Source organism: Poecilia reticulata, chromosome 2 (assembly GCF_904066995.2).
Source record: "Poecilia reticulata chromosome 2, P_reticulata-male-v2, whole genome shotgun sequence".
In the NCBI taxonomy this organism is placed as follows: Eukaryota; Metazoa; Chordata; class Actinopteri; order Cyprinodontiformes; family Poeciliidae; genus Poecilia; species Poecilia reticulata.
Window position 1 is genome coordinate 30731567 of NC_088831.1, and position 27191 is coordinate 30758757.

General features: G+C 38.6%; 2 protein-coding genes across 4 annotated transcripts; both read right to left on the reverse strand.

Moving 5' to 3' along the window:
• Positions 1-345: 345 nt before the first annotated feature.
• On the reverse strand, positions 346-20423 carry atf2 (activating transcription factor 2). Of its 3 annotated transcripts, none has more exons than XM_008398972.3 (12): positions 20307-20423; positions 19650-19722; positions 19243-19339; positions 19036-19154; positions 18816-18941; positions 18339-18517; positions 16313-16427; positions 14948-15040; positions 10150-10392; positions 9693-9899; positions 6529-6634; positions 346-3209 (listed from the first exon to the last, which is right to left on the reverse strand). In XM_008398972.3, exons 2-12 carry the CDS (start codon positions 19695-19697, stop codon positions 2980-2982), a joined length of 1563 nt encoding a protein of 520 aa, XP_008397194.1. In that variant the 5' UTR covers positions 19698-19722; positions 20307-20423; the 3' UTR covers positions 346-2979. The 3 variants fall into 3 exon arrangements, with proteins under 3 accessions (XP_008397194.1, XP_081459483.1, XP_008397221.1); XM_081603357.1 differs by lacking the exon at positions 20307-20423 and adding an exon at positions 20034-20283; XM_008398999.3 differs by having other exon boundaries at positions 3072-3655.
• Positions 20424-21942: 1519 nt separating this feature from the next.
• atp5mc3a (ATP synthase membrane subunit c locus 3a) lies at positions 21943-24093 on the reverse strand. Its single transcript, XM_008398960.3, has 5 exons — positions 23942-24093; positions 23645-23741; positions 22840-22914; positions 22336-22526; positions 21943-22242 (listed from the first exon to the last, which is right to left on the reverse strand). Exons 2-5 carry the CDS (start codon positions 23681-23683, stop codon positions 22128-22130), a joined length of 420 nt encoding a protein of 139 aa, XP_008397182.1. The 5' UTR covers positions 23684-23741; positions 23942-24093; the 3' UTR covers positions 21943-22127.
• Positions 24094-27191: the final 3098 nt, after the last annotated feature.

Genomic DNA, 27191 nt, shown 5'->3' on the forward strand with positions numbered 1-27191 from the left:
ACGTATTTAACTTGCTGCTGTGTCCGTAGTTTTTATTTATTTATTTTGCCATTAGGATAATAAAACCTGCATTTCCTCAAATCCTTATAAAGCAAACCGTGTCGAATTCTACCTAATATAGGTTTGTCAGTGCAGACAATAAACCAGGGCTATGATTGTCCACCAGGTGGCAGTCTACACCAAAGTAAATATTCATTAGGATTTTAGTCTGAGCAACAATCAAACAACTGTGGAGGTTATTTTGTCAACATCAATCTCATAACGACTGTTTATGTCCTTTATGAAATCAAATAAAGAAATCTGATGTTTTTAATGCACAGCATCCAAATGTAAGGCAGATAACTGTTTAAAGAGTTATTAAAAGGTTTATTACAACAGCTTATCAGTTAATTTTTTTTTTTTTTTTTACAGAACTTTCACATTACAATTACACTGTCAACACAGCATCACAACCCGTTTGTAGCCATACAGCTCGGGTGAAAAAAAACAAAAAAAAAAACAAAAAAAAAAAAAAAACAAATCAAAAATCACAGAAGCTTCTACAAGTCAAGTTGTAATAACTTGTTTCATATAGTTTTCTTAATTCGGACATAAATAAACAGTAAAATTCTCGCAGAGAATTGTTGTCTCATGCAGATAGCACATAACAATAAAACCTTAAAAATCCCATTTTAAGAAAACAATGTGTTAGCTGTTTATAAAACTACACAGTAGTAAGCCAGTACAGACTAAGAAGAAAAAGGCAAACTGACTTTTAAAGTTGAAATTTGTTTTAAAGTTACTTCAATAGTCATAATTATTCAGGAGCTTTAGCTGTAGTGTAACTAATGTAATTGATGTCATTCCAGTTCACATCTGAATGATGGCATTTTACATGATAACCCTATTGAGTCAATAAGATGTGTGTCCTAAAGAGTCAGTTGAACAGCTAATGGAGCTGAGATCCTAAAGCCCTATCAAATCAAATATTAAGAAGGACCACATATGATACATTGATGTTTTTTTTTTTTTTTTACAATGTTTCTTAAAAATTTTCTTCTTCATGGAAAGCTTAATGTTCTGAAGAATTTTGCATTATATGCTAAAGCCATAAAGAGTCACTTGCAAAGCAAACAGTTTACAAAGCAGGAAAATCTCTGCAGATCAAACATGTTCATGGGACCCTTTAAATCTGGGAAAACAACAATCAACCCAAGCTCAATTGGCATTTTTAAAAAAATGTACAGAAGGTATTTATGCAAAATACATAAATGGCACTGAATAAGGTCAACATCACCACAGACTGAGAAATAGAAAGAAAAAGGTACTGCAATCCTACAATCACTGCTTCAGGGACAATCAGGCTACAGCTGGAATGTTAATGAGAAAACACACAGATCTAAGCAGCTCACCTCCCTCAGACTATTTTACATGCAGAGGTGAGCTCAAACATTCAGACTTTGCACTACAACACTACGGCTGAGCTCAGCCAAATTCAGCTATGTAATGTTTGTGTCAGCATTCAAAAATCTACTTCTAAAAAGCTGCCAGTGCTCAACAAACTCTTGAAAAGTAAAACCCGTCATCTCTTAAATATGTGCAAAATGGTCAAAAAATACAACATAAAAAAACCAATAATTTAAAAAAAACCTTCATCAAAGAGAGTGCTTATAAATCAAATTAAGACAAATGAGCCTCTAAGCACTTTGGTAAACTTAATGATGGCATAAATGACTGCCTTCAATTAAAAAAGAATAAGATACAACAGGTAATATAAGTGTTAAACACCTTAACTTTTTTTCTCAGTAAGTAGTTTTCAAATGGGAATATTTGCATGAAATTCACACCATAGGTTAGTGAGAACCAAAATAATGCAAATATAGAAAGAAATCAAAACGAATAGATATATAAATTCAGAAGTTTGTAATAAGGTGCAGTGGGAGCAAATAATCATTAAGCAGAAAAAGTTGAAAAACGTCACAGAAAGCCAACAGAACAAATCTGCCAGTATTTAGAAAGCCATCCTCCATATCAGTACAAATCAATATCACTAGGTTTAGTCCAATTAAATGGCATATGAATATCTATCTCATGATTGATAAAAGCCAAGAGTTTTCTCAAGACCTTTCCAACATTACTGCTGCAAAACATACTGATTTCGCTGCAGTTGCATTTTTCCGATTTGAGTTTTAGCACTTCGGCGCATCATTGAGTTGTACTTTTTCCCTGAAAACAAAAATGAGTCACTCAACCCGGGGTGCAAGTGCAAGACTTCTCTGCCGAAGAAAAAAAAAAAGACATTCTGATGCTCATTTAAAGTTAACTGTAAAACACTTTGGCAAGTCAATGAAATACAGTGAGAATCAGACTAAAATTAAACTCTTAGGATGCCATTGGACACAACATGTTCCAATGAAAAATAGCCTTGGATGTCAATCCAAAAATGCCACACCAGCAGCTAAGTTTGGAGGTAGGAGCCTGACAGTGTGGGTTGTTTTTCTTGTTTCGGAAGCTGTCATTACCAAAAAGGTAACTCTACGGTCCGACCAATTTTACATAGTTAACAAATTAAATCTTAGTTTATTAAAAATTATTCTTATGTGCACACAGTTTGGGTTGCAACCAACATCTGGTGTGGATTTCATCCCAATAACCCCGTTAGAAGTAGAATAGTTGAGAAAATGTTAATTTGTTAAATACCTTTTTTTTTGTTTTTCGCTGCTGTACAAAATAAATAAGTCAAACATATGAAAACAATTAAAAGCAACATTTTTTTTTTTACAAGTTACACCTAAAGTGCTTTTCTTTTGTGAAAACATTGCATCTTTAAAAGCATAGACTATCAAGTACAAAAGTTAAACATTTACCCAAACAATCAAGAATAAATTAAAGTGTATGGTCCACAACTGAAGCTGAGAGAGAACCCCTTTCCTCTGTCACAAAAAGGTTTGAGAGCGATTAGCACTCCAGTGTGGGATGCTCTGGAGCAGTTTGGGGTGATCAGCTCCCTGAAGGCTGGGAACGGGTGCTGGCCCTCCGCGGCTGGCTCTCCTCTGTGCTCTGCTTGGATGTGGCCGAAGCGGCGCTGGGTGGGGCTGAGACCGCCGGGGTCGTTGAGGAGGAGGAGCTGCTGACCCCGTTGGAGGTGCTGACGGAGCTGTGCTGGATGGCCTCATTCTGCGGGCTGCTGGGGACGGACATCTCCTCGCAGCTTTCATCTTTGTCGGAGACTGTGAAGGCATCGGGAAACACTCGGTCACGTTGCCTACCGCGCTCAGGTTGCCGCTCGCTTGGATTGCATCCTAGCACATGGAACCCAAAAGGCTCGGGATAGCTTTGTTGCGGCAGCCTAATTACATGCAAAACAGCTATCTGCATGTGGAGTTTGCAAACCATTTCATTAATCCCCATAATGCTACTTTTGCACCTCTTTCCTTTAATTAACGCTCCAGTGTCAATTTAAACCCACATCATAAGGGTGCATTACATTCTGGGGCATGTGGCACTGTTTCCCATCCCTAACTGCATTCTCATTTGTTTCTTGTTACCTTGCCAACTACTGCAGCGACAGATGATTACAGCACCTGATTTTAATGATGCTCACACTGGAGAGTAGGGAAGACTTGGAGTCGAAATGCCACCAGCTGTTAGGCAGTTGCCTTGAATTAATTGGATCCTGATGGAAAAAAAAGAGACTCCACTCTCATGCTCTGTTTCATACAGGAATAAGGAGCACAATGATAATTAATATGGCTAATGATATGAAGTCACTGTTATGGCTCTCTGTAATTAATGACTGGGTCTCTGAGAATGTAAAAGATTCCATAAAAAAGGTGAGATTTCAGCCTCCTTCCTGCCCTAAAATGTTTTTTTTTAAATTTTTTTATTCTGTTTCAGGTGGTTAATTTCAGAATAAATTAACTTGGTGAGTTTTGTTTCATGTTCAAGTTAACATCATTACTTTTAACAACACTAAGTGGTGGTCAGTGGATTTATCATAATACTCTAAATTTCTGATTCCCAGGGCAAAGATGGCTCATTTCCGCTCTCCTGTTTTTTTTCTTGTTTTTTTTTTTTTTTAAGCGGGCCTTCGCGGTAAACAGATGGACGGCTCGGCTTGCCAAGCGAAACCATGTCCTGGCTTGTTTGCGGGGCAGTCTGGGCTATTCCCTTCCACCTGCCACGGCTACGCCTGGGCAAGACGATGAAGGGTATTACAGGGTCTGGAGGGCGGAGCGGCCTTATGGGATTTGTAACAGGGAAAACATAAAGCTTGATGAGATCTTTAGTGGATTGGTCAGAGTTTAATAAAAAGACTTTACTCATTAGCAAAGTAGATTATTTCAGTGACTCCCAACAAGGGAAGGACCTCAGTGCCTTGCAACAGTAATCCTGCCTTTGGAGCCTTTCCACGTTTTGTCATTGTTCAATTGAATTTAATGTGGACATTGACTAGGCCATTTTCACACATGAATATGCTTTGATCTAAGTCAAAGCATATTCATGTGTGAATATTCATGTGTGAATATGCAGAACTGTAGCTCTGGTCTGATATATTTTTTAATACAGGATTACCTTGTATTTAACTCCCATCGGATCCAATCAGCTTCCAGATCCTTGTGAAAGAAAAACATACCCACAGGATGATGCTGCCACTACCAATGTAATATTTTACGTTGGGGATGGTTTGTTCATGGTGTCCACATAACATTTTAAAGTGTAAATAATATTAAACAATCGTCAGGAGTTGTGGAATTCAAAAGCTTTTTGCTGTCCTTTCAACAGATTTTCAGATCTCAGCACCTTCAAAGTTACAATGAACTTCCATTTCTTTGTTTAATTTAATGCTTTCAGTTGTCAACTACTGAATTGAGCTGTTTGAACCTTGACCTTTCGCCTCATGACCTAAATGTCGCAACAAGTTTGCCTCTCTGACCTTTCTCTTCATTATGCCGTTTGTCCACTGTTGTTCTCCAACAAACCTCTCTGATCAAAAAAATCTGGATTAAAACTGAAATTAAACCACACACACGCACGCACGCACGCACGCACGCACGCACGCACGCACACACATTCTATTTGTTAATTATGTGACTTATGAATGTAATTGGTGGCAGAAGATTTTATTTGGTCGTATAAGAATAAAGGGAGCCAAATCAAAATTTGATGCCACACTTCTCAGATTTTCATTTGTAAGAAATATTTATATTCACTCTACATTATTGGACTTTGCTGTTCATTTGTCTATTTAAAATACAAAAGATGTATGAACAAATTTAATTATAGATTAAATGTCTGAATTTATATCATAAAAGCACATTAGACATTTTTAAAAGCTGGAGTAAAGATAGTTCTGTTGATGCAATATATATATATATATACACAAAAACAGTGAGAAGTCTAAGAAAGGAGATCCAACAATGTTTTAATAGTTTTCAAACACTCTAAAACATGTTATTTGGATGAATATCAGAGTAAATGTTTGATATTTCCTCTCAATTTTTTTCCAGCCTCTGTATGAACTAGATTTCTTTGTTTATGCTCATATTAAATCTGTCTTGCCAACCACATCGACTGACGTATCTGGGCGATTCCTTCAAAACAGGATAAAGAGTGCTTCAAGTGTCAACCTTTACAAATATCCAGAGGGAGAGAGGAGAGATCTTAGAGAGGAAAGATGACCACATTCCTTTGTGGATGCCACTAAGAACAATATCTGCACCACACCAAATGAGCCTTCAACTCCAGCCTGGACGCCCCGAGTCCCATCATGCACAGGAAGTGTGTCTGTGGGACGGTAGGCAATAAGAGATGCATAATGAACAGGGCTGCTTGGCGGACGATCCACAATGAAAATTTTCTGCAGTCTTGACAAGCCTGCCGCTTTAATGGACTCTTTTTAGTGGCAATCACTGTCAATACAAGTCAGGCGATGTGTTTAGGGCCACAGTGTGGAGGAGGGGGTGTGTTGCAATCTCTTTTTGCAGAGTGGCTCATCTGTGAGGGGAGGTGAGTTATGACTACAAAACCAAAATGACAAGAGGCCCCATCTGAGGAAAACGAAGAAAAATTGGTGAAATGATTCTAAATGAGAACGTGTTATGACGCTCTGCAGAGTAGGCTGATGGCAAGAAATTTAAATGAAGAGCCTCAGAATCAGCACCGTCTTTAAGTGTTGATAAAGATGATCACTGTAAGCTGAAAACATTAGAGGGGGGGGGGGGGGAGTTTAATCACCACATACAGGTGAAGCAATAAAAGACACCCTGCTTGAAGAGCACAGACATTTAACGTCAGCTCACAAATGTTTGTCTGGGAGCCAGATGACGGAAAAACATTTCACACGCCAGCTGTGGCCTCTGAAAGGATGGGTACCGCAGCACCACCAATAAAGATCTAAAGTTCTGAAAAGTTTTACGGAGAACAAACAAGAAGAATAGAGCCTAGCATGTCGATGGTTCTTTCTGCTAAGACGTGTCCTTAGCTGGAGCTCATTTCAGACACGTTTCGCATGCAGCCTCAGGCTGAGAATAATGGAACATTACTCACTGTGATAGCCAGACTTCTTCTGCATGACGGTTACAGGGCAATCTTTATGAGCCAGAAGAAGCTGCTTCAGCTGAGCCACTTCGTTTCTCAGCAGGGTGACTTCATTCTTGGGGAAACAAGAGACACACGACGACAGTCAAAGAAATGGTCTCTCTTCGGAAAGGAGGTTCCCCACAACACCGAGAGCAGATGTAGACCACCGCTTTTCAAGTATTTTTGTGAAGTAGATGCATTTCTTAAGCTAGAAATATCTGAAATATAAAGACAAGTTTAAAAATAAAAATAAATAAAATGCATTTTCTTTTCAATTTGATTTACCTGACCGATTGGAAACAATTAGAATTTTTTTCCCCCAATAATTTACAATTCATACTAATCACTACCAAGTCATACTAAGAGCAACACTCTTTGGTTTGGTAAGCTCAGTATCAATGAAGCATTTACAAATCAGAACAGAGGTATTTTATAGGAAACAGAAGAAGATAGCGAGACTTCAAAATGATAACAGGAAGGCTGAACAGACTACAAAGTTGCACAGCTTTAAGCTTTTGGCTTTTCAAATCATGCCTGACATAAAACACACTGAATTCAGAAATTAAATCTCATATGTAGGTAAGGACCTACATTCTCTGGATAATTCACACAGAGACTACAGATTTAATACCTCTAATCGACCAAAGAAAGCTTAAAATGTCAACATGATCAGCAATTTGTCTTCATTTCGAAGTATTTGTTGAACCACATTTATCTGAAATCCTCTGTCACACATGATGCGACATTCCCCTTATTTCCAATATAATAAGTCACACCAGGAATGATAAAACACGTATTTAAATTGCTGTTATTTCTATTGTCTTAAAGGCTAAAATCAGTGTTAGCAGGTCAAAGCTTCGCTTCTGGAGTTTGGGAATCAAAATTCAGCATATCACAGATTTTGTGTATTAAAATATTTAAAGGCGGACAGCAGCTTCCAAGAAGGAAAACACTATATCTGTATGTTAGATGTCCTACTACTATTTTACACTTATAAAATTACCTGTTAGACAATGTCTATGTATTTATTTTCTGTTGTTCTCTTGTAAGCTGACATCAATTCTACATATAAGCCATTAAATGAGAGTGTTTTTGAACAGCCTCGTATTCTAGCTGGACTGAACCTAAAAATGGCAGATAGTTGGTTTTGATGTGGTTGCAATCTGCACCTTATGACACTAGATGTCACCCATGACCATAGTCATTAGAATAGGCAAAGGCTTTTTCTCTCATCCATGCAGCAAACATGAATAATAACACGCGCACACAAGTACCGCCTTTGTTTCGTCCCGTAGGAATAACTACACTTTTTTAGAGCTAATGACGAAATCATTAAATTACAATATTCAGGACCCCATTTGTACTTTAGTGCTGTGCTTTATTCCGGGGAACTTGCATTTCTTCCCCTGAGAAAACAACAAACACAAAAAAGGAGAAACAATATAATAAATTAATAGAGGATAAAGTATAAAACACTGCTTGCTGCACAATAATTATGGGCCTTCACTGGCTACCAACCAGCACATTTGTCAGAGGTGAGCTGTTATGGTTGTCAGTACAACTTCGTAGAGGCTGCAGAGATTTACACTCCTGTGTCGTTACAGCTCCCAAGAGAGCTGAGGATTTCTGCATGTCGTAAAAGAGAGCCACATTACGCTGAAGGTGACTTTAACTGGATTTAGAGCGGCCAGGGGCCCGCGCAACAACCAGTGGCAGATTTAAGCTCCTTCTCTTCTCCTTTAAAGGACTGCGAGTGGCTTAATCTATTAGTTTAAAAGCAGCCAATTTATCTGATTCCATCTGTTTGGTTTTGCTGGTGTTGGCAGGGCTGAGCTATTGTAAGCCAGATTTAAACACAGCTGGAAGGAGCATATGCATCACATGTAGCCAGCACCGTATTCAGAATGCTTCCAGCATGTCTGCTGCCATTTAAAGTTAATATAAACACAGGTGGGCTCTTTTTTTTATACTCCTTCCAATTTATTACAGAGATAAAGTTTTGGCTAAAAAAGTGACACAGGGGGCACGACGGCAGATCCGCCGCTTACTTTAAAGGATCGTTTACATCGAATTACACCACAGCTACAAGTTAAAGTAACCTAAACAGGACAATGGAGAGTTAAAACTCGTTTCTAACTTAATCGAAAGTGAGCAATTGGGCCTTGGGTAATGCTGGGAGCCCTATGAGCTGTCTGGTCTGACACCTCATTAAAACGCCAGTTAAGGATGATGTTAAAATAATTGTGCATCATTAGAGGCAGTTTCGCTGATCAGCTGGGCCATGTCAGCATGGTTTTCCTTTTTTTTTTTCTCCACACAAAAGCTGCTCTGCTGATTAATGCTTTGATATAAAGTGGCCTTATATTCTCTACCACATGTTGTTCCCCTCTTAGCTAGCTTTTCTAGGGACACTTTTCTCTGTTTATAAACCTGCTCTTACTCACCTATGTCTTGGTTTTGATCCTCTCTCATTTAAATATAACTTTAGACAGAACAACCTGAATCGTGGTGATAACTTGATTTCGAACGGTGTTTTATTCTGAAGCATTTTTTTATGCTGCCTAGTATTCCCCTCCTCTTTCCTCCGTATCTCACTCTGCTATTATAAAAAAAAACGAAAAAAAAAAAAAAACAAGACGGTAAGCAAGTAAACATCACATCTCATTTAATTGTCTGGAACACCGATGTGCCGCACCCCCGACTCACACTTATCAACAGAGACAGCAGACACATGAACTGTTTCGAACTTGTCAGCATCAGATCCTAATTGCTTCCTGCGAAATGAAGGTTCAAAAAGACACCTTTTCCCTGGGAGATTTTTGAGGCCATTCAGTAAACTGCCGAGACAGAAGCGGCGACACGCTTGTGTGCGGCTGACATCTGGAGGATACATCTTTATTGACAGGGACGTATCGACGTAAAGGGCTCACACTCTACTGCTGTCACGCGGCAGCTCGGCTTAATCGGCTTTAATGACTTCATCACAGCAGAGGAGGAAAAGGGTGTGTAACATCTCTTCATGATGCATGGTGAATACACACACATTTATGAATCTGAATGCTAGCACACACAAAAATAATTAAAAAAAATAAACAAACAGGTTGTTGCATGCAAAAGGTGTCTGGGATCACCTGTAGTTGTGTATTCATGGAGCCCAGGTCCTCGGCCTTCTTTTCCAGAGACTGGACCCACACTTTCCTCTTCTGCCGACAGCGAGACGCTGCGGCCCGGTTGCGCTCGAGGAATTTGCGTCTCTTCTCATCGGGGTCTTCGCTTGTGGTTCTGCGCCGCCGGCCCCCGGTGGTTGGAGGGTTTGGCACAGGGGGAGCAGGGGAAGCCTGGAAGGTGACAATAGGAAGGACATACATGCATGTATGTGAATTTACTGAATGTCAAAAATGAAGAGTTTTAGCACAAAAAGATCTTATCAAAGCTGTTGTCAAATTTGTTCTTTGATACTCTGCTTTATGCAAACGGAGCATCATTAAAATACCTCCTGAATTTCAGAGGCACCCCTCAATAAAATCTTCTGCCTCTAAGTGGGCAGTGTTTTCAGGATACAAGTTGGACTGTTGGCATGAAACCTACAGGTGTTTCTGTGGTGGAGGTGGCTGGCTGCTGAAGGGAATGTGTGGAGGCTTCCTCAGTTGTAGGCAGTTGGGGAGCCGGAGTTAGGATCGCAGCCGGCGCCCGGGTTGGAGTCGGGACTGGAGTCGGGGTCGGAGCAGGGGAAGCGGGATTAACAGTGTGGGTTACTGCACTGCTCTGGACCTCGCCTCCATCTCCATTGGTTACCTGAGGAAGCTGCTGGCTTAATGTGACTTTCAGTTTCTGTGAACGGAAGAGGTCAGATGATCATTAAACAGCTTGAGAAACAATTATTATAAACAAGAAGTGGTTCAAAACTATGTGTACACAGCTAAACCCTAACTTATCAATACATCTCAGATATCTGGATTTAAAATGATTTTTTAATAAACCAGAGTTTGTATCAGACAGGAAATCGGACAGGCATCTCTCAAATGATTAAAGTTATTTTCATTGTTCTCAATTATTTGTTAGAAATAAAGAGATGTTAAAAAGTATTATTACCATTCTCAACATTAATGCGTATTGGCAATACAGCCATCAAACCCTTCATGCAGCTGTCCCTATCAGCCAGCTGAGGTAACGTACGTGGAAGAAAAAATTTGTGAAAAATAATTAGCAGGCTCGACTAATAACTCTGAATTATTGCACACATCATAACCTTGTGTTTTTCCAACATATTTCCTGTGTAATATTATGATTCTGCAATAAAAATACATTAGTTTTAAAGCTTTTTACTCATCTGCAGTTGCTGTGTTAGAAATTGCAGCATTTGCCACAAATAAGCAAGATTAGGAATACTTTTATAGCTACTAACTCCTAGAGTCATACAATGCTATAGGCTAGTTAACAATTTAAAAGGGGAAATGCATATTGATAATCACATCAATATAAAAATGCCGGAATTAGCCAGAAGGCTACTTTCCATCTGTAGCACATGCTGTCAGAGAGAGCTCTGTTGGAAAAGTTGAAATAAAAACGGTAAAAAAAATTTAGTGAGTAACTCTTAAAAATTTGCTTCAGAGAAGGTTTAGCACTAGCTGCAGACAGAACAGAAAAAAATCCTCATGTTATTATCGAGAACATTTACTAGATACTATAAAATACCCCATTTTACAGCATGTTTGACTAGATTTAGTGTTGTAAGAATTAATATTCAAGTTTTCTTCATAGATTGTTAAGAAAAAATATGGCTGATTCATGATACTGCTACTAAAACACATATAAGCTAAAAAGAAAAATCAAGTGTATACGATACTGGTTTACTTCACACACAAAACCGTATTAAATGTTGTTGGTTAGCCGTGGTGATAGAGACCAAAAGACCCGTTAAAGACCTCATCTTTCCCATTTTTACCACGACCTGTCAGGCTCCACACAATTACATCGCATGTTTTGTAGTGACTCAAAAAGTGGAGTTTGGTGAAATCTACTGATGACTTGAGATAAAAACCGTCTATTTGCAGGATCTCTTCCTCTACAAGCCGGTGTGTGAAATTCACAGGTCAATTTTTTTTCCAACATCAAACCTTCGGCAAACAAGGTGAAAGTGAATGAGGCTTTCCAAGCAATAACAAAGTGAGAGAGAATACATTTACATGGCAAAACAGAGCACCGCATTATTCCAACAGCTACCTTTGCCAGACCAATCTATCTACCAAATTAGTTTATCGTGTAATACCCTTCCAGAAGCTCTTCTGGCAGAAACAAGATATTATTCTCCTGGAATGGCCTGCAGAATGAGGGAAAAGCCAGTCAGATCCATATTTCATCTCTGCCATGGAAACCTCATCAGTGTAATAACCCTCCATCTCATGGGTGTTATTCAACCATCTGCTACTATATTACTTATCTTTATTTTGCAACTAATTAACAGCATAATCTTCTAAATTCAGCAAGTTAATTATCATTATTGTGGTCTTTGCAGCATCATCAGTCCTTGTAAAGTGCCGTCTACGCCGGCTCCCCTCCTCATGAGAGCCGGGTGGGGGTGGGAAGCGGGCAGGTTGAGTTGGGGGTCTGTTTTCTTGATGCAGGCTCATTAGGTGTTTGCTGATGAGCCGAGTGCGGTGGGAGGCGCCGCTAGTGAGGAAGAAGGAGGAGGAGGAGGAGGTGGTGGTGGGGGGGAGATGCAGGTCAGGCAGGATTCTGCTGAACAAAAGGTTCCATGCAGGGTGAGGCTGACTTAATGTGCCTCACTGAGCGTTTGCCAGGATGCCCCCAGCTGGCTTTCGCTCGTTGCTCCCCCCATGCCCCCGCGTGCCCCTCCTCTTTCCCGTCAGGTTGGCCCTGGTGACGGCGTGCTGTGCAAAACGATGTCTCGGCGTTTGTCATCTCTGCTCCGCGTGATCTTGAATAACTTGCTGCCCCGCCCTTTATTATTCCCCACCAGTCAGGATCAGTCCTTCCCACTCAACATGCACACTTCTTTACGGCTTGGCTGATAATTTCCACAGGCAGAGCACGCTGTGAACACTTACACGATGTTCACGGGTTCTGTGATCCATGCTTCATCATACCGCCTCTGATCTCCCGCCCACACACTTCAGAACAGTGGGCTTTAACTATCACTTCTGCTATGTAGGACTGCTGTGACCGTCCTCACACCACAGAGGGTTAATATGATGCATTTCTTTAGCACAAATACTTCTAATTATCTTTCCGTGACACACCATACAAAATCCACTTTTAAAATGTCATTTTTTTCTTGTAGTAAAAAAAAAACTACAAGAAAAAAGGTACAAATTACAAAACTATTTTTTTCCTCTATTATTACCTGCATAACAACAAATGTCTTATTCATTTGAATGTTGCTTCGGAGATAGTTCCCAGCAGGTGGTTCTAGCTGGGAATCAAACAAAATGATGCCAAAAAAACATTAATTTCTGTGCAGTTATCCGAGTTCTTGGGAGAAGTCATATGACGTTGCACATAACAGGTTTCTTTTTTAGAAATTGTTGTAACAAATCATCAATATTCCCATTGTAAATGTTTCCCTACTGTGTCTTCTCTCAAACAGGAGAGAAATTGTTTCATGTTGCTTCTATCAGATACTATTTTTGCTGAATTTTAGTCAGTATGTCATGTGACTTATGTGTCTGAGAAAGGATATTATGAATGCCTGAGCCTAAAGGAGAAAGAAAAATAAAGGAAAACTATGACCGGTAAAAGGTCAGTCTAGATTAAGATCAAAAGATAATTGGCTATTTATTTTGTTAATCATGGGGTTATTATTAATAACTATTTATACTTTTAACTTAATGTAAATAAATTATATTGAACGCTTTCCAAAATGGTTTTATTTGTCTCAGTCAGTGATATATGGTAAATATCTGTTTTGCAGTTCTTGTAAAGGCTTTACCTTCTCATGGAGTTGATTTTAATTCTTCTTTAATAAAAAATATCAGCATTCAAATTGCTTTTTTTCCCTACACATCCTGTAACAAGCAGTCTTTTTAGTTATATTAGAACCCAAAGCAAAGTAACTGTGTGTGTAATAACACTTGCTGTAAAACTAGGTTTTATGAGCAAAGACAAAAATAATTATAGTCTTGACATTTCAGGCGCCTTAAATTTGCTGTTCACACCTACAGCGTTTCTAATTGTGAAGGTTTAGGGTTAGCGTCTCTCAGTTCATACTTCATTTATCTACATGTGTTGAATGGGCCTGACATAAAATGATGAGTTAAAGTTAACCCCGCAAACTGTAAGGGACAATACTGGATTACACAACACAATAACTTCCTGATCCCATATAAAGGATTAGTAGTTGCCTCGAGGCTTTTAAGGCACTTTTAATGACCTACCACAACTCTTGACATCTTAATTTTAATAATCCATTATTTTTATTGAAGCAATTTTTTATGTTTATTTCAGGGTGTTCCCAATAGGTCAGTTAAAATGATATAAAAAAAAAAGTTTATTGCATCTTAGAAACTTCATTTTGCATAAAGTGAAACTTTGTGGTGTTGCCCGAGTTGTAGTGGTTATCGATCTGTACTGTATGTGTCACTGCATGATCTGTTCAGGAAACACGCGCCGAACCTTTAGTTCATCATGTTGGTCATCATATTTCTCAGACCGGTGACACAGGAAAATCTGTGCCGCTACTTAGTGAGAAACTTGTGCTGCTGCTGTTTTTACTTCGTTCAAATCGCTACTCCACAGTTCATACTAATTTCAAGTTTGGGAAAACCCTCTGAGGTGGATCAGGGAAGTGATTTTGGTTGTCCGGCTTCAAATCCCCATTCTGTGTTAAGATCTGAGGTGTAAAAGACTAAAAAAAATCACAGAATAAGTAATGATCTGAAAGCGGGTTTTAAGTCTTCTTCACAACTTCCACTCTGAAGAGTGTTGTTGGGGGAAAAAAAAACTGATTTTTGAATTTTCAACCAGCTGGTTAACATCAAGGGCTAGTTCAGCTCAAAATAATCTAATACCATTAACCAGCCAATTTTAAAATCCAACTCTAGTTTATGTTCTAAAATTATTTCTGGTAAAGTTCTAAATGATCATTTTTGTTATTTGTAGATAACATTCTGCCAAAGATGGTATAATATATTGTGTGACATGCTGTTTTATAAATGACTAAAAGCATTTTTTGATTATCAAAGGGCATCAACTCCAGAAGAATTGTTGATTGAAAAAAGGAGTAATCTTACTGGGAAAAACGCTAACCATCGTACTATTTCTTTAATGCTAGAACCTCTTATTACCTTGGCTGTTACCATCTCCCTCAGATGGGAAATAACAGACACAGCATGGAAATTATATCCGATGTAAATGAGTTGATAAATACCAGCTTTGCTTCTGATTGGACGGGCTGAGGCTGTGGCGAGGGAGGTCCAGGGATTCCAGGGACGGCAGGCACTACGGTGACAGGTCTGACAAGCTGACAACAGAGACACAGACACAGATCAGACCAGAGAAAATTAGTCTTCTGCGGGAAAAAGCCTGGTGTTGGCCCCCTCCGCCTCGCCCCGCAACACAAACACATCTATGGCAGACTCTCAGAGTCCCCCCCCCCCCATATCTCAGCCTCATTAGGTTGGATGGCCTGTTATTTTGCGGAGGCAGCGCCACATGGAGATACAGCGTGCACGCTAATGAACCTCTGCCTGCCTGAGTGAGAGCATATGGACAGGGAAGCTGAGGAGAGGATGGAGAGATGAGAGTCAGAAGGCCAGATTCAGGCCTCTTCTCACAGCCGCTGACAGCGAGACAGTGAGGGAGGTGGAGAACGCATAAGAGGGGTGGGGAGGAGGAGATGATCGAGGAAGAGGGAGCCCCACTGGTGGCTCGTGTTCTCCATCTATTTCAGCCCTTCTTTACTTGTCAGAGGCTCTCCTTATCCCCAGCAGACAGGGGAGATGGAGACTTCTCCCTGCTGTGCCTCTATCAGGAGATAATCATCTGCTGCTCAGCGTTCCACGCAGACTATCGCGGCGGCAACGCAAAATAAGACAGGCATCCATGTGAGGGAGTTGCACTATTTGGACCACACCTGAGGTTTGTGTTACTGAGACAATAAAAAAAAAACATTTTTCAATTGTGCCAGAGATGAAAACCTGGTTGTTTAATTCTACAAGGACAGAGCTCTGTAAGGCATCCTGGCCTCAAGCCTGAAGCAGCTTAGCTAAATCCTGTTTCTTTCCAGCACTGACAAACTGTTTTACTTGTAAGTTCATTATTTCCCTCAACCTCTCATTCTCTGAGGTGACTGCCAAATCACAAGAGAGAATGTCTCCCTGTTCCTCTGTACAGTATAATGTGTTTTATGCGTTTTTGAGCAATATTTCAGGCGAGATAATTTCGCACTTACTTAAATGTGTATCCAGGTCAATTTTAAAACAAGAATGTGCTTTGAGTAATTTAATTTGCATTTAAAAAGAGAAGCTAGCATGTCAGCAAAACTCACTGTTCGCCAAACATCGGACACTTCAGTTTGGTGCTGACCCGTAACCAGCCAATTCCTCAAGTTAAAAGCTGGCTGATTCCAGTTACAAGCTGATTAAACCTCTATATAGTATCTTTATTTGTTAAAGCGGTTGAATTCTGCGTTTGTACGGGACAACATACAGACAATCCAAAAGATCTGATACGACACAGAATATAATTTCTGGAATACTCAATTTGAGCAAATTATTTTTGGCTGAGCACTCACTGGGATTGTAGTTGGGATATGTACACTTGAGCTTGTAATTGATGCAGGTATTGCAACTGGCATGGTCTGGCCATTAGGCAACTGTAAGAGCACAGGGAAGGTACCAGTCACCGGGCTAAAAGAGAAAAGAAACAACAATTAAGTAAAACACAAAACAACTGTGCAATCAATACATAAACAGGATGTCTTGAAGGAATAAACTAATTCAATTTTAATTCAGGTTTTGCAGAGTTATTGTCAACAGTCAGTGCTTTACTTGCTGTAAACAGTAGCCCAAGTCTTATCGAAAGAAAAAGAAAGTAATTTTGATTGGTGCTAGTAACTGGTAATACCAGGGTAAGTACCAATCTTACACGGTTAGTTGATTTGCATAAATCAACTATTTAAACTGAGGATCCATGCTTTTTGTCAATTAAACTCCTGCTTAGCTAAACAAAGCAGGTTAAGTGACATGAAACTGAATCACCTCATGATTTGAAATGCAAGTTTCAAATTTAACACCTTTTCTTTAAGACCAGAAACTTTAAAGTAGATGACCAAAAAAGAGACAGCAGTGTAAAGGTTCATAAAAACAGTATAAACATTAGCTTTTTGGGGCTGGAAATGCTTTAAGATATTCATTTTAGAACATGTCCGCTTCAGATTCAAGTCATTTTATCCACTCTTTGGTCAAAAGTATTTATTTAAACTACGGTAACTCTGGTCACAATTTACTGAATGTAAAATACTGACAGCTGACAACTCCATACAACCTGACTTGGAAAAAAAATTAAAAATCCCTACAAGACAGAGTGATTGTCAGCATACAATTATGACATATTTAGATGACGGAGATAAGATAAAGGAAACAAAAAAAACAAAATGAGTTCCTAAACCTCTACTCTATATCACAGACCATACAGGAACAACTCGACAAAAAAAATAGACTTTACATGAGACCTGATAACAATGATAGGTGTTGCCCAGATACAGTGTTATATGGCAGATATAGAAGAATCAACTGAGTTTGTCAAATTCTCCTGGTGTTCAATGCAATCATAAATACTCGTTCCAGAAAAGAAATTTCTTCTTCACAACTCTACTGAATTCAAAAGGTTTTCTACTTCCTATACTCAAGTAGCACTATATTCTTAGAACAAAGCTAAAGGAATGCATAGGATTAGCAAAAATTGATATACTTAGCTTTGCTTCTCACACACAGAAGAACGGTCATGAATTCTAACCAAAATACATTCAAACTTGTGTTCAAATCCAGCATCAAAAACATACAAACACGCTTCAAATGCATCCTTCTTCATTTTCAGTTGAACGTCCCTTTGCTAGTTGCCATTTGAAAACATTTCTTACCGCTGTCAACAAGCTTCTGGAATAATTCTGGTTGGATATCTCTCCACTCGTCCTTACAGAATCAGTGTTTGCTTAAAATTAGTCCCTTTCTGTGCAAAATGTCAAGAAGTCAAGGTAGCACTTTCAAGATCAGGCTTCAGTGTTGTGCTAATGGTGATTTGCCCAAAGTGGATTCATATACACAGTTTATGACCTTCATGGAAGTGTTAAAACTTCTGAATGAAACACTAGGTTTTCAGTCTAAACTCAGTTGATTTATTCAACTCTGCCTCAGAGCAAATTTGTAATAAAAAAAATCTAATGTTTAATCATCATGACTCCCAGTCAGTTTTAACTTTTTATCTTTGTCAAACAGCTAAAGATTATGGGCACTCGGTTGAAAAGTGCTTCCTAATAGCGAAGATTAAATACAAAACCCAATCTCTTACTTCACTTCTCACTCCAAAAAATAAACACAGTATCTGAACACCACCAATATGTATTTTTTTACTTGATAGAACATAATTTCTTTGAAGCTAAACAAAAACTTTACAAAATGCAAATGAATAAAAAACAACAACAACAACAAAAGAACAAGCGCATGCCGCATAAAATGCAAGCTCACCACAATATACTGCACAAGTGATTTGGTAGAAACTAAGATGTTTTTTTTTTTAAATGGACGCATTTTGTTACTTACACTATAGGCCTATTAGTGGAGGGGACTTGAGTAATAACAGAGCTAGATGTTGGCGATGGGAGAGCTGGCTGTATTACAACACTAGCCTCTGTGGTTGCTAGAAGTACATTGGGAACTTGGAGGGATGCAGGGTGGACTATAGTGGATGTTGGCAGTGAGGCTGGCTGCAAAGATAAGTCCTGAAAACACCATACAAGACCATAGCTGCAGGAATGCGTCATCAACACCAGATCAGTTAATTGTACACCTCTAACATGATGGAGTCACTCATTTATCAGGAGAAGAAGCAAATCTTCTTTGGCCCGATAACTATCGGGCTAATGCACAACATTGGCCCGATAGTTATCCTTACACAAGTACCCTATTTCAAGCAGCTCATAGCAGTAAATCCACAAACTATACAGCAGTTAAATTGATAAGACAATCAGGAGAAAATCACAAGCCACAAGTCAACCAGGGGTAGCTTTTAAGCTTTACCTTATCGTCACTTGTAGTGGATTCAGGATGAGGCAGCGGGCTGTCTCTGTGTGCGTCTATAACTGTGGGTTCCTCAATTTTGTTGCGTATAATTGGTGTAGCAAGCGGTGACAAATCCAGGGGTAGCTGCAAAACAAGGACCAAAAACAGAATAAGGATGATCAGGAATTAAGTTCAAAATGGACCCAAAAGTAAGACGATCTGGAAGCAAGTTTAGCACCTTTTTGATGTCATCTTCGGCCGATTTTTTGAAGTCATGATCGAAAGGACTTGCGAGTTCGTTAAAGAGACCGACTTCCTCGCAATTCTTTAAAAAGCGGGTGGGTGTAGGAGTTTGGTCTGAAATGGACATTATAGTAAGTAAACTGGCTTGGGGATAAAATACTTGTCATTTAAGTAGAAAACCTGAAACTAATAGTGCACTCACCTGCAATGATAAGATTGTCATTTCTTGCTGGGCCAAACTTCAGTGTCATCTCATGCTTGTGTTTGTGGACAGCCAAATGGTCTTCATTTGTGAATCTCTATGTGAGGTACAAATAAAAAAGAGGATTAAAAAAAGCATCATAATAAAAATGTAATTGTTTCTTGTGGCAAAAAAAAAACATCTTTATACTTGGTTACTTTTTATTGTAACACTTTATACACATATATATATATATATATATATATATATATATATATATATATATATATATATATATATATATATATTCATATACGTATGAATATATGAATGATGATACATAATAAGGATCATATACATAGGTATATAACGTCTATGTTATTTATTTTGTATGCAATTTTTAATGACTGAAAACTACAGGGATTTACCTGTCCACACCCAGGAGCAGTGCACTGGAAGGGTTTGTCATCACTCATATTAAGGAGTTCCTTTTACTTCCACCTATAATTAAACAAAAAAAACAAGTTTGATCTAAATATAGGAACGAATTTCCATTTTTTTATATACATGTTGCCGTGGAACAACCTTACTCCTATAGTTAGATTTTTGCCAAGATCAGAGTTCATACTAATACGTAAATAAATGCAGCATTGATTGTAAATGTGAACGCTCTGAGCAAATCTGAACAAAGCCTTATCGATAAGGGGCGGTTACGGTGGTTGCTTACAAGTCCATGTTCTCATAGAAAACGTAAAGATAATTTTATTCAAACACAAAAGTTAGTTTGTCCTATCGGGTGTCCCATATCTGACCTGTAAATAATCACCCTGCGCTCACAGAACAGCTGTAAAGATGCTACAGAGGTTCATCTGGTTCCCGTCGCTTCCATGAAGCAGCCTTAGCCCTGCGTTGACACACAGTCGTCGCCATATTAGAAGCTAACTGTCACTGTAAACATATGAGACGTCAGCGTCTAGTTTAGCTCTGGTTTTATTGCGCCAAACATGAGTAGCCCACGGTCACTCAGATGCTGTATTTTAACACAGTTGAGAACACGTCCGTTAGCAGTTTATGTAGTCACTTACCCCCTCTGCCACAACCCTCGATTTCTAAAATCCCACGGCTTGTCCAAAGTATCGCGAGAGCAAGTCGACGTCTTCCGTAAACCTTACACCCACACGAGAGCGGTTCTCATTGAAGAGACTAGAAGGTACAGGATACGATTAAGAAGAAATGATTAAAACCCCAAAACGGTTGCATAAGAATGTTAATACATTATTAATACAGAAGAGCTGCTCTATTATATCATAGAGCAGTTCTGCTGGACATTATTTCTTACTTCAGTGTCCAGCAGACTGCCACTGGCAAAAGTAAACTGACTAACAGATTGCTGCAAGCACATCAATGGAAAATCGAGTGAAAGGAGACAGTGTGGAAGATGCACAAACAAGAGGTAATGTCACAGTCTTAGAGGACTGATGAAAATGCCATTGGGGGAGATTCACAAGATGTCAACTTGTGATGGAGTAATTTCTTGAAGAGCCACCACATGGACATATCCAGAACAACTCACATTTGTTGCATTAAATCCCTCCTAATGGTAAACCGATAGGAGAATCTTACCTGGTCCATAGAAAAGAGATGACAGTTGGACAGTATGGGTCCAACTGTGATGTTTTAACAGTCGGTGACGATTAAGGGAGGCATATTTTGGTGTTGGTCCACCAGGCTTAGTCAAATCAAGAAGCAGCTCAATCATTCTCCAGGACATTTTTTTGGCACTAAATGCTTCACATTGCTCACAAGCTTTAGAGACTTCATTTTAAAGCAGGCCTTGCATTGCAGTCAGTATCAGAACATGATTCAACAACCATAAAACCGTCTGATTAGCCAGTAAACTGGCTTGGTATAAACCCAAATAATAAAAAAAAAGGAAAATGACACCTGAACCAACAATGCAGATAGGTTGAAGGCTGCTAATAGAGGAACCTGTGCTTGGCATAGTAACATTGCCAAAGTGATTAGCCAATGCAGCAATTTAAGCTAAACAAAATTTTAAAAATATTAGTATACTCACATACAGCAGTACAGTTCATGTAAAAAAAAATTATAATTTTCAAAGAAGCTGGATTTTTTTCCTCTCCCATTTAGCTGTAAGGCAGAATGATCAAAAACAGAAATGTTTGTGTAGGAATTTGTGGGGGGGTTCTAAACTACTCAAATACATTTTGAAATTTACTTTGATTTGATGAAGTGCAACATACACTGAAACTAAAGCAGTTATGTGCAATAGAGCTCCAAATGTAGTCTTCGAGCTGCCCATGAAGTGCTCCAAGCACTGGACGAAAGCTTCACTGTTTAAAGTCTTTTTTTCTAATTAGTCAGTGAAGAGCTAATCCGTCAAGCTTAATGACTATTTTGTAGCTTTTGAAACATTGTGGCGGCGAAGGAAAAGGAAACATTTAACTCAATTAAATCATCTAAGTTTATTCAGTGCCATATACAAAAGCAAGTTGCCACTTGCTGTCTAATTACAGTATTAACTGCAGCTGAATGTCAAAGTCATTAAGGTGGACCCCAAAAGGCTAGGTGAAAACGAGGCAGATTTGTGGCAAATCTAAGCAAATCCTACACTGAAAAAGATGACATTCACAAAAGCTAAACGCTTCCCATTTGAACAGTGTGATGTTCCAGACAAAAGTAACTGCCATTACTAAATAGTCAAATCCATGTATTTTAATTGTGTAAGATCTTACATTTGTACAATACATGTTTTGTTTATTTGGACAGTGTCTGAAAGACTTGAAAAATGTACATTTCCATGACACCAACACGGAACAATTTTGGTAGCCACAATAAAATATGTAGTCACATCTGTGGAAGGAAACTGTTGCAGGGGGATGATTTTACATAGCAAACAGGATAAGGAAAGCGACCATCAAACAGAAGAGTCCCATAGCTTCAGACAGAGCAAACCCCAGGATGGCATAGGAGAACAGCTGCTGCTTCAGAGATGGGTTCCTGTAGACAACAAGTCACCAGTAAATCAAGACAATAAAAACACTAGTGTGCAAACTGTTGTTACATATTTTTTTGCTAAAATTAAAAACAAACCTGGCATAGCCAATAATGAGACTACCAAACACAGTCCCAATTCCAGCACCAGATCCAGCAACTCCAACTGTGGCAGCTCCTGCTCCAATAAACTTGGCAGCAGTGTCAATGTCCCGGCTGACGGCACTGGTCTGGAAGCCTCTCAGAGAGACCTGGGTGAGGGGATTCTGTGGCATCACAGCAACCGTGCTCTGCAGCAGGAAAGGACTAAATGTTAGTCTTCTTTAAGGTCTAAGTGCAATAAAAGATTAACAATTACAAAGTCGAATATGATAAACCACAAAAGAACCAGTTATGACCTAAAGTTAGGACACATGCATCATTTCAATCTGAAATTTTACCAGAGTAAAAAAAAAAAAAAAAATACAGCATTTTTCCCCCATCAACTTCATTAGGTCGCACAGTTACTCAACTCATTTTCATTACAATGCAGAGAAAATATTGTCAAACATTAAAATCCTATTTAAAAATGTAAACAGCTAGTGAAAAGCTTAGAATCCTGACCTCTGTTTTGGCCTCAGGCCTGGACAGTACAGAGGCAGACAGGGGTCTGTAAAGAGCCCGGGAACCAGCACGCACCTGCAAAAACAGAACATGCAAAAATGTTTTAATAAGTTGCATTTAATTAATTTTAATGGCAGAAAACCTGTCCTTGTTATCACATACAATTGCATATGAAAGGCACCTTGAATGTCAGTGTTTAAATGCCAAGTATGGCATTCAAACAGCCTCCCAATGTTGTTTACACTAAAGTTCATTTAGTTTTGTTAAATAATAGATCAGCAATTAAAATGTCCTCAGTTTCCATTACTGTAGAATTTGTTAGATATTATTGCAGAGTACATAGATTATTTTTATTAAAAGATCTGTATCCGGCAACATGACCTTGGAGATAGGAAGGTGTCTGGGCTACAAACACCTGACAGTATGGTCAGATAAGCGATGAACATGTAAACCAATTACTTTGAATGTAAACGCTTTTAATTCTTGCAGCACGGTTAGCTACGTTGGGCTAACAATGAGTTTGAATGACCTTACCCAAAAACATTCATTAAAGATGTCCGCTAAGAGTAAGAGCAATTGTAGTACAACATTTTAACCCAAGAGCCCTAAAACACAGCTCATGCAAACGTTAATGTAAGTGCTTTCTGTGAGAGAGCCTGGGCTAGGTTTAGCATTAGCTGCTGGCTAACCCTGCAGGCCTAGTCGGCGGATACCCTTGGCATCAAGCTAGTCAAGTTCAATCGGAGGCCTACATGATAAACCGTAACTATAACTAAACAGTTCGGATAGGAGATTTTTAACTCACCACAGCCGGCGTGGACACAAACTTTGCACAGGCATACATCTTGTACTTTAGGTAGTTTTAACCGGTTCGGTCAAATCTGGTAGAAGCCCGGGTCTCTCTGAAGAAGGAAAAGCGGAGAGAAGTAAGGTCAAATGGCTGTAAAAATACACAACTTACAAAATAAAGATATTTGAATGTCTATTCACATCCATCCTGCATGCTGTTCACACTTCTATAGAGCAAAGTAAAGCTAAGCGAGAGGATGAATATAGATTTACGAAGATTCGCTTCTCATTCAAACTGCCATTACAGACTTACCGACTGCAGAGGTCGAACCACAGTGGAGGAGAGAGAGCGCCTGCGCGTCGTGATGTACAAGAGACCCGGATGTAAGTGGAAGGTCACGTCATCAAAACTTTATTGAAAATTAACACAGGACAAAGCAGCATAGTCCTGCAAGTGAAAGACGTTTAAAGAACAAAAATGGCCAAAGATGAATGTTCATATCTTCATGAACATTCATGGCCATTTTTGTTCATATGAACGTTAATGTTCATTCATCTTTGGCCCTTTTTGTTCTTTAAACATCTTTCACTTATGTTTGGAAGTGGGGTTGGAAGGTAGTTTGGATGGAGGGTTGGAAGATTGATTGAAAGAATGGTTGGAATTAAGCTGAGAGGTTTGGAAGGAGTTTTGGAAGATTTTTGAAACCTTAGAGCTAGTTGGCCATTGTATCTTAAAGCTAGTGACCAGAGCCACCCATGATTTGACTGAGCATAACGGGAAAAAAAACCTGAAAAGGGATTTTATGAAACCTGTAATAACAGCTGAAATAAACAGAATTGAAGGATATGACTACATTTTAAAGTTTCAATGGCGTTTCTAGCTGTAAGTATGTGGAAGTAGTTAGCTATGAAAGAACGCAAAGCTTTTAGCTGCATTTTTCAGAAATTATAGGACGTTTGATTCATTTCGATGCTTAATATTTCCTAAGCCGTAGGAGATATCAATAACAATTTACATAGCCGTAATGTCCTGAAACAGCAAAATATGGTAAAAGTAGAATGGTTGAAATAGCACAAAGTATGCAGAAATAGTTAACTGGGGAAATGTGTACGGAAAAAAGAGGAGGAATGCCTACAGCATCCACAGTACAATCTAAGTGTTAGTGTTAGAACCTAAAAATACATTTTGTTTCAACATACATTTAGAACAAGATACATTTTGTCAGTTACATCTTTGGTCTTATTATTCCTATCAAGCTGCTTTTTTGTTAACAGTAAAACAGGAAACTGTCCCTTCAAAACATAAGCATCAAACATCAAACAGGAAGTTAATCATTAGTTAAAATTTAAAAAAGGCAAAATTTAAAAAAGCGATGGAAGCAAATAAAGAAATTAACTCAGTCTTATTTACAACTACGTTTCACCTTTACTTGATTAAAAATAGTTTGACAGTAATTTATCTTAGTTTTTGTGTACTCTACCCACTGGAAATGCTTTTCTTTATCAGGACCATGAATGCTACAGACCCTGAAAGACATATGACAGGGCAACACTGAAAAAACACTGTCAGACGCAGCAATACATTTCTAAAGAAATTAAATCTCTCATTTTCAGTCTATTTCGCAACCGTAAACTTAATGCTGGTTTCTCATTATAGGCAAATCTGTGGCAACTCTCATCAACATCTGAAGAATCAGCTAGAGGCATCTTGCACTAATATGTTTGCATCTTTCAGTCATGTGTCAGGTAGTTGTTTCCCAAGACGAGACCTTTTTGACATTCATGTGCTTTAGATATATTTCTTTTATCGACCATGTCTTACACTGGTCCAATTTAATTATTTTCTAAAGACATTCTTCAAACCATGCAGGATTCTGTGAGTCTCAGAATTTAGTTTTTTTCCTCTAAAAGAAAAAACAACAACAACATCAACAACAACCTGTTTTTAACTATCACCTGTTTAATTTAGCGCTGTGTCCAGAGCGGCTGATGGCTCAGGGTGATATCTTTGTGACTTGCAGGCTGATGGTGGAGCTGTAGGCTACCAGCAGTAGGCAGATTTATAATCGTGATGAATGACTCCGCAGCAGCTGGTCTGTGATGGAAAGGTAATGAGCAAAGGGAGCCTGCCTCTGCTGCACACAAGGCTTAAAGGGAGGAGAGTCCCAGTGGCTCCTCAGGTATGATCTTTTCAGTTTCACAATGAACATAAAGCCACAGATTCCTAACCTCTTAGGCAGTGAGGGGAATCAGCTGGTGCATCACACACAGTATGAACCAAGCACTGAAGAAGACAGTGACAGATCTTACTCATTAAGATAGCAAACAACAGCTGAATACTATTCTGCTTTATTTTTGTTTTTCTCTGTTCTGGCTCTCACCATTTCATTCTACTTCATCTTTGGTCTAACATGATTCCAAGCCTGTTCATTGTGTAAAGTTTACACAATAGAATGAATCGTAATGATAATAAGCATGGCCTTCAGTGACATACCTGCATAGTCTGATGTGAGAAAGTAGTTTATTTTACAGGATATGCTGGTTTGCAACAGTAAACAAATCACCAGGTTGCTCCCAAAAGAACCTTTTGCACACAGGAGCATCTTAAAAAAGTTGGAATATCAGCAAAGAGGTCAAAAGTGTCGCTTCAAAAAGTGAAGCTATTAAATGTACTCATTAGCTTTATTGCTGTCATTTTAATATTCTGCACTTTCCACTCTTCCTTTGATCTCTACGGCCTTGACACAAGATGCAAAACTGGTTTTCATTTGAAGAGAGAACTTTGGACCACTGAGGAACAGTCCTATTCCTTTTCTCTTTAGTCCTGGTGAAACACTTCTGCATCTCCCCACAAATATTGAAATGAGATTTGCTTTACAACCCACTCAATACTGCAGTTAACCCTGTTTCATATGCACTTTTTTATGACATTTTTGTTCCACTTAACTTCCCAGTGCATCTATTTATGACTAACTTTTTGAATCGGATTACTGAAACAAATTCACTTTTTATAACTTTTCTAAATTATTGAGCTGTACCTGTAAAACTTCAAAATTTACATTTTCATTGCATCGTTCTTAAATTTGCTCCCAAAATTCCTGAAGTTCAAATGTAAAAAATATATCAATTATTTTACATATAAAATTGAAATTTTGTACATAATTTAGAGCACTGAATTTTATAGTGTTGTTTTAAATATGTAACTTTTAAGTAAGAGGTGTAAAAAAACAAACAAAAAAAAACATTGAAATTAAATATTGAAAAGTTTCATTATTCATCCATTGCATATACCTAAGTCACGCAGGTTGCCTACTTCTATGGAGATAAAGAATAAAAAATAAAAAACAAACATAAAAGCCCTGCATTATTATGACAAACTAAATAACAGTTGCAAGTCCTTGTAATTTACAATCTCGTCTAGTAAAGGTTTATTTTCTCAGTTTTTTTTTTTATCAATACAATCTCACATTTTTTCCGTATTTGTCAACGATTAATAAACTTTAGCAACAGTTTCAGGACTAAAAAGAGTATTGTTGTTCTACTAAAGATCCAGAAGAGGGCGC

What these genes read in the sequence shown, in the direction of transcription:
- atf2 (XM_008398972.3), bottom strand. Translation starts at nt 19,697, where the DNA reads ATGAGTGATGACAAACCCTTCCAGTGCACTGCTCCTGGGTGTGGACAG. An exon ending in CCGAAGATGACATCAAAAAG is followed by an intron (nt 18,942 to 19,035) that starts GTGCTAAACTTG and finishes CTTGTTTTGCAG; the next exon opens with CTACCCCTGGATTTGTCACC. An exon ending in TCCACTAATAGGCCTATAGT is followed by an intron (nt 16,428 to 18,338) that starts GTAAGTAACAAA and finishes TTTCTCTTTTAG; the next exon opens with CCCGGTGACTGGTACCTTCC.
- atp5mc3a (XM_008398960.3), bottom strand. Translation starts at nt 23,683, where the DNA reads ATGTATGCCTGTGCAAAGTTTGTGTCCACGCCGGCTGTG. An exon ending in TTGTGTCCACGCCGGCTGTG is followed by an intron (nt 22,915 to 23,644) that starts GTGAGTTAAAAA and finishes CTGTTTTTGCAG; the next exon opens with GTGCGTGCTGGTTCCCGGGC. An exon ending in GGCCTGAGGCCAAAACAGAG is followed by an intron (nt 22,527 to 22,839) that starts GTCAGGATTCTA and finishes TTCCTGCTGCAG; the next exon opens with AGCACGGTTGCTGTGATGCC.